General features: G+C 35.8%; 2 protein-coding genes across 9 annotated transcripts in view; both read right to left on the reverse strand.

Moving 5' to 3' along the window:
* LOC107742496 (cysteine-rich hydrophobic domain-containing protein 2-like) overlaps positions 1–3,081 on the reverse strand; it is a 6,298-nt gene extending 3,217 nt beyond the window's left edge. The window contains exons 1-3 of the mRNA XM_016555473.1: positions 2,782–3,081; positions 1,717–1,771; positions 1,202–1,357 (exon numbers count right to left, since the gene is read on the reverse strand). Of these exons, the coding sequence (XP_016410959.1) occupies positions 1,202–1,357; positions 1,717–1,771; positions 2,782–2,909 (339 nt within the window). The 5' untranslated portion in view covers positions 2,910–3,081. The remainder of the gene's footprint in view (positions 1–1,201; positions 1,358–1,716; positions 1,772–2,781) is intronic.
* A 749-nt stretch (positions 3,082–3,830) lies between these two features.
* Positions 3,831–11,610, reverse strand: part of LOC107742498 (pre-mRNA 3'-end-processing factor FIP1) — a 13,107-nt gene continuing 5,327 nt past the window's right edge. For 5 of the 8 annotated variants that reach the window (XM_016555485.1, XM_016555484.1, XM_016555483.1 and 2 more), the window contains exons 5-18: positions 11,252–11,358; positions 10,159–10,223; positions 9,923–10,033; positions 9,712–9,842; positions 8,475–8,590; positions 8,262–8,315; positions 7,343–7,442; positions 7,091–7,238; positions 6,827–6,853; positions 6,575–6,629; positions 5,697–5,755; positions 5,369–5,549; positions 4,976–5,122; positions 3,831–4,167 (exon numbers count right to left, since the gene is read on the reverse strand). In XM_016555485.1, the coding sequence (XP_016410971.1) occupies positions 4,026–4,167; positions 4,976–5,122; positions 5,369–5,549; positions 5,697–5,755; positions 6,575–6,629; positions 6,827–6,853; positions 7,091–7,238; positions 7,343–7,442; positions 8,262–8,315; positions 8,475–8,590; positions 9,712–9,842; positions 9,923–10,033; positions 10,159–10,223; positions 11,252–11,358 (1,443 nt within the window). In that variant the 3' untranslated portion in view covers positions 3,831–4,025. The remainder of the gene's footprint in view (positions 4,168–4,975; positions 5,123–5,368; positions 5,550–5,696; positions 5,756–6,574; positions 6,630–6,826; positions 6,854–7,090; positions 7,239–7,342; positions 7,443–8,261; positions 8,316–8,474; positions 8,591–9,711; positions 9,843–9,922; positions 10,034–10,158; positions 10,224–11,251; positions 11,359–11,610) is intronic. The other 3 variants (XM_016555481.1, XM_016555479.1, XM_016555480.1) reach the window with 3 other exon arrangements.

The raw sequence follows: 11,610 nt of genomic DNA on the forward strand, positions 1-11,610 counted from the left end.
TTGCTTCCTTTGCTCCTGTTAACAAACGTTGGTTTTCACGAGACTCACCGGCGCATGTGCAACGCTGACCTCATACGTCATCCGCCTGGAGCTGCTTCCGTGTAGGACTGTTGGCGAAGCTAGATTAAAGTGATTATTATGTTTTGAATATGGATATTTTTCTTACAAAAACGCATCGATTCGCTACAGGAGGCGTTTGTTCACCCCCTGGAGCCGTGTGAGATGCTTTTTTTTAATGAATGGGCGCTTTTTATTTCACTTCTTTTGGACTGATGCATGCAACACCCGCTGAGTGCCATGAAACAGCATGAACGATCAAGACAATTTTTAATATAACTCTGACTGGATTCGTCTGAAAGAAGAAAGTCATATACACCTAGGATGGATTTTTGGGTGAACTAACCCTTTAATATCAAAGTTGAAAACAACTGTTCTGCTGTTCCGTTTCAAAAGAACAGCAATTATTTGAAATATAAATGTTTTGTAAGATTGTAATTAAATATAATTACTGTCACGATTGATCATTAATTTCTTTAAAAAAAAACAACTAGTGCTGTCAAACAATTAATCGCATCCAAAATAAAGGTTTTTGTTTGCATAGTATATGTGTGTGTACTGTGTACATTATGTATATATAAATACACACCCACGCATGTATATATTTTTAAAAAATATGTTACGTCTATATATTAAATATATTTATATATAATATAAATTATATGAATATAAATAAACATGCATGTAAATATTTTCAGTATATATACACTGTGTGTATTTATATATACATAATAAATATACACAGTACACACAGATATATTATGTAAATAAAAACATTTATTTTGGATGCGAATCGTTTGACAGCACTAAAAAAAAACCTGACCAGGTCTACTGTTGTCAGTTATCCAAGACAATTTTGTCCCTCATTCTGTCAAAAAAAGGAAAAAATAATAAAATGTAAGACATACTATGTGTTTAAATGTAAGGTTTGTATTTCTGTTAAAGCACTTGTTTATTCTTTTGAATTAAAACTGCAAAACTGTCTGTATTAAACACAAAAATTACGTCCCTAACCCACAGATTTCCGCTGTAGATGCATTTCTAAACACCCACTATTTGCATTTTTTCTAACCCTGACAACATGCCACAAATGCTTTCGATAAAGCTAAACTTCCATTAAGCGAGTGACTCTGAACACACTCACCCTCTTGCTCAGACAGATGACCGGCCACAGACTAAAGCCCAGAGTACAGCAACAGCACAGACAGCCACACAGCAGCCAGCGCACATTCACTGGGAGAGCCTTCCTCAGACAGCTGTTCACACGGTTTATGCTGGCTTTGAACTCCTCCGGTGCGACCTGCCAATGAACAAATGAAGCAGTATTCTAATAACCCATGTGTGACCTCAAAATTACATGTGGTAGTACTCGCCACATTGGGTAATACACACTTTTTGGAGCTTGACAACCATGTTACCGTGAAAAAGAGTAGCTTGAACATTCTGCTAAACATCTCATTTCGTGTTCCACAAAAATTTGGGGCGAATAATTTCTTTAAGCATTATATAAAGTAACAGCATTAACAGAATTATTTCCTTTCGTTTCTGATTGCCAGCAACAACGCTTTTCACTTCTTCTCATTGGGATTAGTGAATAATTATGCATTTAACAGTATTTTCTTGAGACGAACAACCACTAAAATTACACTTGTCACTTACCTTTCCTGTAAGGGCTGAGGGAAATTCAGACTCAAATTTATTGTTCAGTCCAAACCTGCAGGGAAGAAAAAAAACTATTTAAAATGTTTTCGATTTTAATTACTCAAACTTAAATGTCCACAAAGGCATAAGTAGATTTATTGTATATCTACTGCAATACTCTATATACTAAAATATATTGATTAATTTTATTATACAAGACCAGGGACCGCAAGGGAGTGCTAGGGGTCTGTGTAACAGTTTACAGAAAAACATAATGTAAAAAATATTAAAATAAATACATAAATAATATTTGATTAAAATAAATAAATAAAAATTCATAAGTAAACAAATGAGTAAATAAATCTAACAGTGCAGTACTGTCGTGTAAAAAAAACACAATGTAATTATTTAGAAGGAAATATTTGGAACAGATTTAGTTTCTGTTAAGCTACATTGCTTAATATTTTAGACATTTTAGATTTATAATATTTATTTTTCACAGTATAGATTAAGTCTTTATACCAGAAACTATATAGATGCCTTTTAAATTTTAGTATCCCTTGCACAAATCATATTTGAGGTTCTGTGGTATCTAAAAGATAAAAACCCAGGTACTAGACAACAAAAATGAAGGTTTCATAACTTACTTTCTTCTATGTAACACACACACACATACACACACACACAAAATGACAGCCTCAGTCATCATTTCCTTCATAGCATGGACAAAAATGTAAACGATGACTGAGGCTGTCAAAAAGAAAAGCAGATAGAAAGTCACACAGGTTTGGAACAACGAGAGGGTGAGAAACCGATCACAGGACTTTCATTTTTGGGTGAACTATCCCTTTAAATGTACAATATATAAGCTGCCCTGTCAAAACCGAGCATTTAGGAGCATCGTATGTGCAACTGAAGATTTAAAATGCTTTCTAGGTTGTTAAACTATGAGTCTAGGACACTACCACTATTTTCTTGGTTGTTGTAATGACACTTAGCATGTCTCATGTGCTCCTAACGGCTTTGGTTTGATCAATTAATCAACGTTATGTACGAATAGATCCAGAGCTGCCGGTGTCTTACACAGTGACGTGCCCGGATCCGCGCACTACCACCGGGTCCGGAGCGTATTTGAGCAGCTGCTCCTCCGCGGCCCTGTCCTCGTCCTCTTCTTCCTCTTCCTCGTAAATCTCATCAAAGTCCTCCATCATCGCCCCCCGCCTCGGCCTCTTTGCTTCCCGAAAGAAGCGCCGAGAAAGACCGTGTTTCGCTCACGTTAAGCAAATATTGGCAATAACGCAGATCGCACGACCGAGAAGAGAAACGACGGTACAGAAATCCGGAGCAAAACATCAACATCCGCCGAAAATCTCGTGCGGGTTGATCTCGGGATACATCGCGAGAACATGTAATTGAGGCTTTCTCATCTCAGACGGCCTGCATTCTTTAACTGGTAAAATCATCCCTGCCTCAGCACTTTAAAAACATAAAGTTTAATGATTTAGTACCAGAATTCAAAACCTGTTTCCCTTTTGGTCTGCATTTACTATTTTCAGAGGTACATCAAAATACATACAAGTACCATTTTATACAGTATAGTAAATATAATCTACCAAGCTTTTTAATTAAATATTTCATTAAACAAATCCTAATGGTTCTAAATATTTGCACATTTTAATATTTAGCATGTAATAACACACAACTTGCCAAGAAACTGATCATTTAAACTGACAAAATAACTGCTGAACTTTACCTATGAATTCTGAAAAAAGTATCACTTCCATAAAAATATTAAGTATTTTTAAAATAATATTAATAAGAAATGTTTCATGACCACCAAATCAGCCCATCAGAATGATTTCTGAAGGACCATGTGACACTGAAGACTGGAGTAATGGCTGATGAAAATTCAGCTTTGCAAACAAAGATTTAACGCAAATTTTTAAATATATTCAAATAGAAAACAGCTTATTTAATTTGTAACAATATTTCACAAAATAAAATTTATTTATTTATTTGATCAAATAAATGCAGGCTTGTTGAGTGTAAAAGACTAAAAAAAAACTGTGTACACTGCTCACAAGTTGTGAAAAACAGCTAATTTACAAGATATGAAAAGACACAACAAACACTACCAAATGCTCTTTTTTAATCCAACAAATCAACATCTACATGGTACAACTGCACTGGAGAAAAACAGCAAAACAAAAAAAGGGAAACATGAAAACAAAAGGAAGGTAAACTGGATTATAATTTCATATAGCATGATTTGGTTGACAACCAACGCTCTGATGATAAGAAAGGAGAGCGGAGAAGACAGACAGGAGTTACTCCATGGCCTCCTGGTTCTCCTGGTCAGCAGAACGCTCCTCACTGGGCTCCTTGCCCTCTTTGCTCCTTTTGGACTTCTTGTGCTTGTGGCGCCGGTGACTGTCACCCTCCTCGCTGTCATGTCTCCGTCTGCTACTGCTGTAACAGTAGAAACAAAACAGAGAACTTCAGATTGTGTTGTTACCCTTTAAATTGATTTCCAGAGGTATTTTTTTCTAACCTTATTAAATGTATCTTACAAGAGTCATCTTACAATTGCATAAATAATTAGATGAATATTTTAAATGAAACATTTATTTATGAATGTGATGTTATGTTATGGGAAAAGTTAAGTATACTTTTAAGATACTTTTAAATATAAATATTGTCATATGACAATAACATGATGGCGAATATAGTATGAATTTAAACCAAACGTACTACATAGAACATACGTTTTTTTTAACACTCACAAATTACTTTGTCAAAAGTACCTACTTTTTTTTTTTACCTACTCAGAGATTACTGGACACAGCCACAGTCTTAACAAGTGAGTCATCAAGTCACTCATTCGGTTCATTTGTTCAAAACAGCTGATTCATTTAGACTGTCTTATGAATGGATCATTGAATCATTCACTCAACCAAATCATTCATTCTTTTGAACACAAAAGATATTTTGAAGAATGTGGGTAACCAAACAGCTGGTCCCCATTGACTTCCACAGTATTTTTTTTTCCCTACGGAATTTTCATTTTTGGGTGAATAATTTCTTTATTCAGGAAACAAAACATTGCTGTGTCCGGCGATGTGCAGTAGTGCTGCTGTGGCTTTGTTTGGAACTAATTTCATTGGCACTCAAGAGCAAAAAATATTGCCCCATATCTCAAAATTTGTGGGCATTTTTATTCATTTTGGAGCCATTTTTTCCCCCAAGCCTCCATTAATTTCCGACCCTGGTATAGTACCTCCGTGATGACTTGTGCCTCCCTTCCTCTTTCTCTCTGTGTCTCCTCTCCCTGTGACGCTCCTCCTTCTCACGGCTCGATCGCTCCCGATGCCTCTCATACCCTCTGTCTCCGTAATCACGGTAAGAACGATACCGTTCTTCATCACTGCAAAATACCAAGTTTAATTCATCAAGAGCTTAAACACAGAACCAGAGAAACTATGACTAATTATTTAAACCTGGAGAGGGTCAAAGATTTTTTTTCTTTGGAATAAAATTTACTGATGAAACATACACAATAAGAATTTAAATTAATGTCTACATCTGTCAGTTTATCAACAATTCTACACTTTCAAACTGAAAAACAGAGTACATCTGTATAGTGAATGAGTGGGTTGGCATCATCCCTCACCTGTTATAAACCACAGCAGAGGGACTATGGTCTCTCTCATGACCCCTTTCCCTCGGCCTCTCTCTCTCTCGCTCTTTTTCCCTCTCTTTGTCTCGCCGAGGGTAGTAGTCCCACTGCTTTGGGTTGTCCATCAAACCAGGCCAGGGGTTAACAGCTCCTTGCATGGGTGGAGGAAACCCACCTGAAAACGAAACAATCCCCAGTGCGCATGCTATTTAACTGAGCTTAATAAAGCCTGGAAAGTATTTAAGCACTTGTGATCTGTACTGAGATCTAAATTAAATGAGTTTTTCAGGTGAATAGACTGGGGAGATAGTCTCACACTTACCTGTAGGAAAAGGGTATGGAGCAACAGGACGTCCGTCATATCCTCCTGGGTGCCCACTGCTAAATACAACACACAGGCAATTAATGAAGTGTTAAAGTGTCAATTAAGGGTAACGTAGAGACATAGTTTCACAGAAAATTACATTTCAAAAACTGTATGTATTTAAATCTAAATACAGGACCCTAAAAACAAACAATTATATTATTATATACAGTCAAACCAAAACTTATTCAGACACCCTCAACATTTCTCACATTATCACAGTTTATTTGCTATCGTTTAGAAAATGGTAAGAAAATATGACAAGAACTCAGAGTTAAAAAGGTCGCATTAGCAATTAAAGAAAAAAACTCAAGCAAAACATGGTCAGGTCAAAGTGTCTGAATGATTTCTGGTCCCAAATTTTTATCAATTTTACTGGTAGTCCACTGAATGAAGAATTTTCGGGTATAATATGTCACAGTTTACTTTATTTTGCTATCATCACTTACATAAATGAACTATAGTGTCCTGCACCCACAAGTAAAAAGACATCAAAAATTGTATCTGGTGTCTGAATAATTTTTGGTTAGACTATAAACACAAATATTTAATTAAATATTATGAAAATTATTTTTACAAAATCTAATATCTACTTTAATAATATCTCATTTCTATTTAAAAAATAGAAAGTTTGTTCCAGTGATAGCAAGGCTGAATTTTCAGTAGCCATTACTCTATTCTTCAGTGTTCTGTGACAGCTTAATAGTCTTTCCTATCACTTTTGATCAATTTAACGCATCCTTGATGAATAGAAGTATTAACTTCTTTTTTTAAATACCCGTCGATGTACACTAATGTTGAAAAAACTATTCGTTGAGTACAGAAGCTATGCCTACTTGTCCATAGTAGGGATAAGTGAAGGAGGAGGTCCTCCAGTAGGAGGGGGAAAATCTACAACACAAACAGAAACAAGATTTAAACAGAGACATATCAACAGTAAAAATAGTAAACACAAGGGATTTGTTATTAAATTTTACACACAGTCAGAAAGTTTGCAGTTACAGTAGACAGGTGCTTTGGAAACATTTGAGAGGTTAATCCTGAGTTACTTTTGCTATGTTTGTTATGTTATTGCACATTCAACTTACTGGGTGGAGGAATGGTGATGGGCATCCCTGTAATAAAAAAAAAATTTAAAAAAAGAAAGATGAAAACATTGCTTACAAAACCACATAGCCCATAACAAATACATAAAAATGTAACAAAAGAAATGAAATCTAAAAAATAAGAGTTAAAAATGCTATGAGAAGCCACAGTGTCAATGGTTTTGAAAGTGATTTTTTCATACATTCATCGTGGATTAAAAAAAAAAAGTAAATAAATTAATACAATTTCACAGTCGTCAGACTTACGTGGAGGTGGGATCAGAGGTGGAGCCTGACTGACAGGAGGAGGGAGGAATGGAGGAGGTGGGATGTTTGGAGGCAGCGGTCCCGGGGGAAAGAAAGGAGGAGGCATCTTGGCGGGTTCAGCCTCAGAGCTGGGATGTTCCGAGATCACCTACAAGTGTTAAAGTCACATGATTCAGTTCCCAGATATGTTTCCAGCATGTCAGTTTTACAGTGGAGACTGAGGAGAGCATGAGAGCATGTCATGCGTGTAACCTGGATGTTATTCCCCTCCAGATTGTGGCGACGTCGTCCTTCCACCCTGCTAATGGAGGCAGTCTGTCCGCCAATCACATCTATGGTCCCGGGCATCTTCCTGCAACAAATACAAACATACACATACAGTTTAATGAAGGTGTAAATACATTTCTGTGTTTTTCAACTCTGTATTCCAGATGCATACATAACACACACACACACACACACACCTCATTAGGGCTGGGCGATATGACTATACAGCAGATGGCATATTTGTGCATCAAGTCTGCTTCGTCATTTACACGAGAGAGCAATGAAGAAACGTGTTTGAATTCAGAAATACAGTGCAAGATGTGTCAGGACTAGGCATGGGACGATAACCGGTTTCAAGGTATACCGTGGTTTGGAAAATATCAGCACATCAGCACATATTTTGAAAAGCATTTTTCTAACAATGTTATTTAAAATATGAAACAAATATATATATATATATATATATATATATTTGTTATATATATATACTGTATATATATATATAGAGAGAGAGAGAGAGAGAGAGAGATAGAGAGATAGATGGATGGATGGATACAAAATGACTATACTGTGATATCAAATTTTGGTCATATCGCCTACCCCTACCAGAATGTCACTCCCAACTTGGTAAAAAAACACACATCTAAACCCAATATAACACACTACTCTAATGACTACACAGTTTTGCAAAGAAAAACGGTCCAGATTGCTGAGTCCGTTGTGAAAGCAGCAGATTTTTGCATTTTTTCATAGTGCTTTGTAGATTAAAACATCACCAACAGAAATGAACTGTGGTCATCAATAAAAAAAGAAAAAGACAATAAATGAAGCCCGTTTAATTTCATATTTAAATGTCTACTCAGGCCTTGTAAAACAAACCACGCCCATGTCACCTCCCACTTACGTATAATAGGACATTTCTTGAGAGGCAGGCCCTGCCCAGTGTGGAGGGGATATCCTATGAGGGCATGGGTAAGGGGAGACAGGCAAAAATGAGTTACTAACCCCCTCTCCCACATGACAGATGCAGGACAAACATAAAGACTCTGAAACTGGAGTGTGAAATCTCTGAAATGAATGAACTCCCCCCAGTGGATGTGTGAGAGAACATGTTTACCTCGCTGGGTTGAGACCTGCTTTATACAGGTTAGATGGAGAGGAAAAGTCTGCTTTAGCTGCATGAGCTGCAACTGTGATCTCCTTCTCACTGTTACCTGTGCGACCCTGCTGAACCTGAAAGAAGAAAGAGGTGGAAAAGGTCAAATGTTAATCATGAATATATAAACATGCACACTTGACTAATAATTACTCATTTTATTACTACTAACATGACATTATCAGACTGGAATTTAACAGCTTGGGTTTGGAATCAGAAACCCATTATTATTCAAAACTGGTTCCATTTTTGCAGACGGTTCGGGATACTTCCGATAATGCGGATGGTATAAAAACATTAAAAATATGCAAATATACACATACAGTTCAAAAGTGGGAGTCAGTTTTTTTTTATTAATACGTTTTTCAGCAAGGATGCATTAAATTGTTCAAAAATGACAGTAAGAACATTTATAACACAGAAGATTTGTTCTTTTAAACTTTATATTCATCAAATAATCCTGAAATGTACCACTGTTTCCACAAAAATATTAAGCAGCACGACTGTTTCCAACACTGATAATAAGAAGAAATGTTTTTGAGCACCAAATCAGCATATTAGAATAATTTCCGAAGGATCATGAGACACTGGAGCTGCTGAAAAGTAAACATTGCCATCACAGGAATAATTGTATTTAAAATGTATTAAATACTGTTCCTGTGGCTCAGTGGTAGAGCATTGCGTTAGCAGCGCAAAGGTCGTGGGTTCAATTCCCAGGGAACACACATACTGATAAAAAATGTATAGCCTGAATGCACTGTAAGTCGCTTTGGATAAAAGCGTCTGCTAAATGCATACATTTAAATTTACTTTTTTTATTTGATCAAATAAACGCAGCCTTGTTGAGCATAAGAGGCTTATTTCAAAACCATAAAAAATTCTTACAAACCACAAATTTTTGAATGGTATTGTAAAATGAACAATGAAAAGTCAAGATAAGTTGTAATACTTTCCCTTCAATCCAAGAAACAACTCAATAAAGTTGAAATGGTTTTAATTTTGTCCCAAGAAATATAATTTTTAAAATCTGAAAGAAATTGTATTTTACAATTCTGTTGAAATCTGAAATGCAAAGAATTGTCTTCCAAATATTACAAATCCCTAAGAAATCATTAAAGGGCCAGGAATAGTATAATCAGAAGCAGAATTGTACAATTCTTTACAATTTCCATCCCGAGTAACAGTTGATTATGCTTACTGAGATCTTGCTGGTGGTGGATCCAATGTTGAGAATGTCAAGGCCCATGCGTAACCTCTTCTGCTTTTCACAATATGCTTTCCACGTGTCCTCGTTAAAACCATAGTTAAAATAGTCAGACAAGTCCGCACCTGTAAACACACACATGCTAAACAATATGCAGACACCACATGCAAAAACCACAAAAGTGCCATGCTAAGTTAATACACACCTGGCTTCCTCCATGGTTTCTCCTCAAAGGACTCCATGTCCACTTCCAGGACTGGAACTCCATTGATGCTGCCTGGAGCTTCGAGGTCTATGCCCTTCAATTTAGTACCTACTGAACACACACTTAAATTATGTCAAGAGCTGACAAATGGTGCTTTGCATGAAAAGGTATCTGTAAGCGAACGGATTATTTAGTCAGAAAGAGCCAAGCTTTTAAACACATACAGTTTCACTCACCTGCTCCATATGCTCTGCTGCCAGCTGACTTTATGTTTAGATTCACTGGAGTTCCCCCATATGCACTGCACAATAAAACATCATAAATACATAAGATATACAGTCTATTTCAGTTATACAGTATCAAAATAACAACAAAGAAAAAAAAACATGGAAAAAGCCCCATACTACATAACAAATGACTCATTTAAAATGTATTTATTATTCATTCTTTTTTTCTTCACATCGCTAATTACTTCAGTACACTTGGAGGACCTCGTAATGCCAGTACTGCCAATGATATTTGGAAATTCAAAGCATAAAAGGGATAGCTCACCCAAAAATAATAATTCTGTCATAATTTACGCACCCTCATGTCATTCCAAACCCATAAGGCCTTGGTTAATTAAAAAAAACAAAAAACAAATGAATGTTTTTAAACATTTATTTTTGATGAAACCTTTTGGTTTCTGTTCCTGAGAGCTCAGATCGTAAAATGCAAAAAGATCATAAATGCATCATAAAATTACTCCAGATGAATCAAGCAGTTTAATCCAAATCTTGTAACGAAATATGATCACTTTATATTATGAAGGTTGATGAGGTTTGATCTAGGCTTTTATTTATATCTAAACATTGATATAGATACATAAAGCATATCACGATATGGTAAATACGGATGCTCAAATGCACAGGCTTCAGTGTTTACCATATTTGATCCGCTCTATGTGCACTTATACATAAAGCCTAAATTAAATCGGTTTCTGATTACCTGTACTTTCAATGGAGGGACAGAAACGTTTCAGGTTTCATTAAAAATATCTTACTTTGTGTTTCAAAGATTAACTGAAGTCTTATGGATTTGGAACGGCATGAGAGTGAGTAAATGAAAGAATTTTCATTTTTGGGTGAACTGTCCCTTTAAAGCACATGATCCAAGTCAGTTAACCCAGAACACTCCACTATTTGTTTGTTTGTTTTTGTCCATCATCTGATCCACTTCAATCGTCAGCAGTCCATCACCTTGGATTGCAGGCGGTGTCAGGTTATCTATCAAACATTCAGTGTGAACCTTATAATCTTCAGAATGTGAGCACAATCTTTGGACGCTTACGTGTACTGAGGCGCTCCTGTTTTTATATCGCCAATGGTGACGCGGACATCATCATCGTCATCATCACTATCGCTCTCACTGTCTTCATCTTCTCCAGGTGCTTCCTCCTAAGACAAACAAAACGAATCGCATCCAAAATAAAAGTTTTTATTTACATAATTTATGTGTGTGTGCTGTGTATATTTATTATTTATATATAAATACACACACATGCATGTATATATTTCAGAAAAAAAAAAAAATCTTTATATACATATATATATAATATAAATTATATGAATATAAATATATACATGTAAATATTTTCAAAATACATACTGTATGTGTGTGTATTTATATATACATAATAAATATACACA

The sequence above is a fragment of the Sinocyclocheilus rhinocerous genome, unplaced genomic scaffold, assembly GCF_001515625.1.
Source record: "Sinocyclocheilus rhinocerous isolate Xijiao unplaced genomic scaffold, SAMN03320098_v1.1 scaffold496, whole genome shotgun sequence".
Taxonomy (NCBI): domain Eukaryota; kingdom Metazoa; phylum Chordata; class Actinopteri; order Cypriniformes; family Cyprinidae; genus Sinocyclocheilus; species Sinocyclocheilus rhinocerous.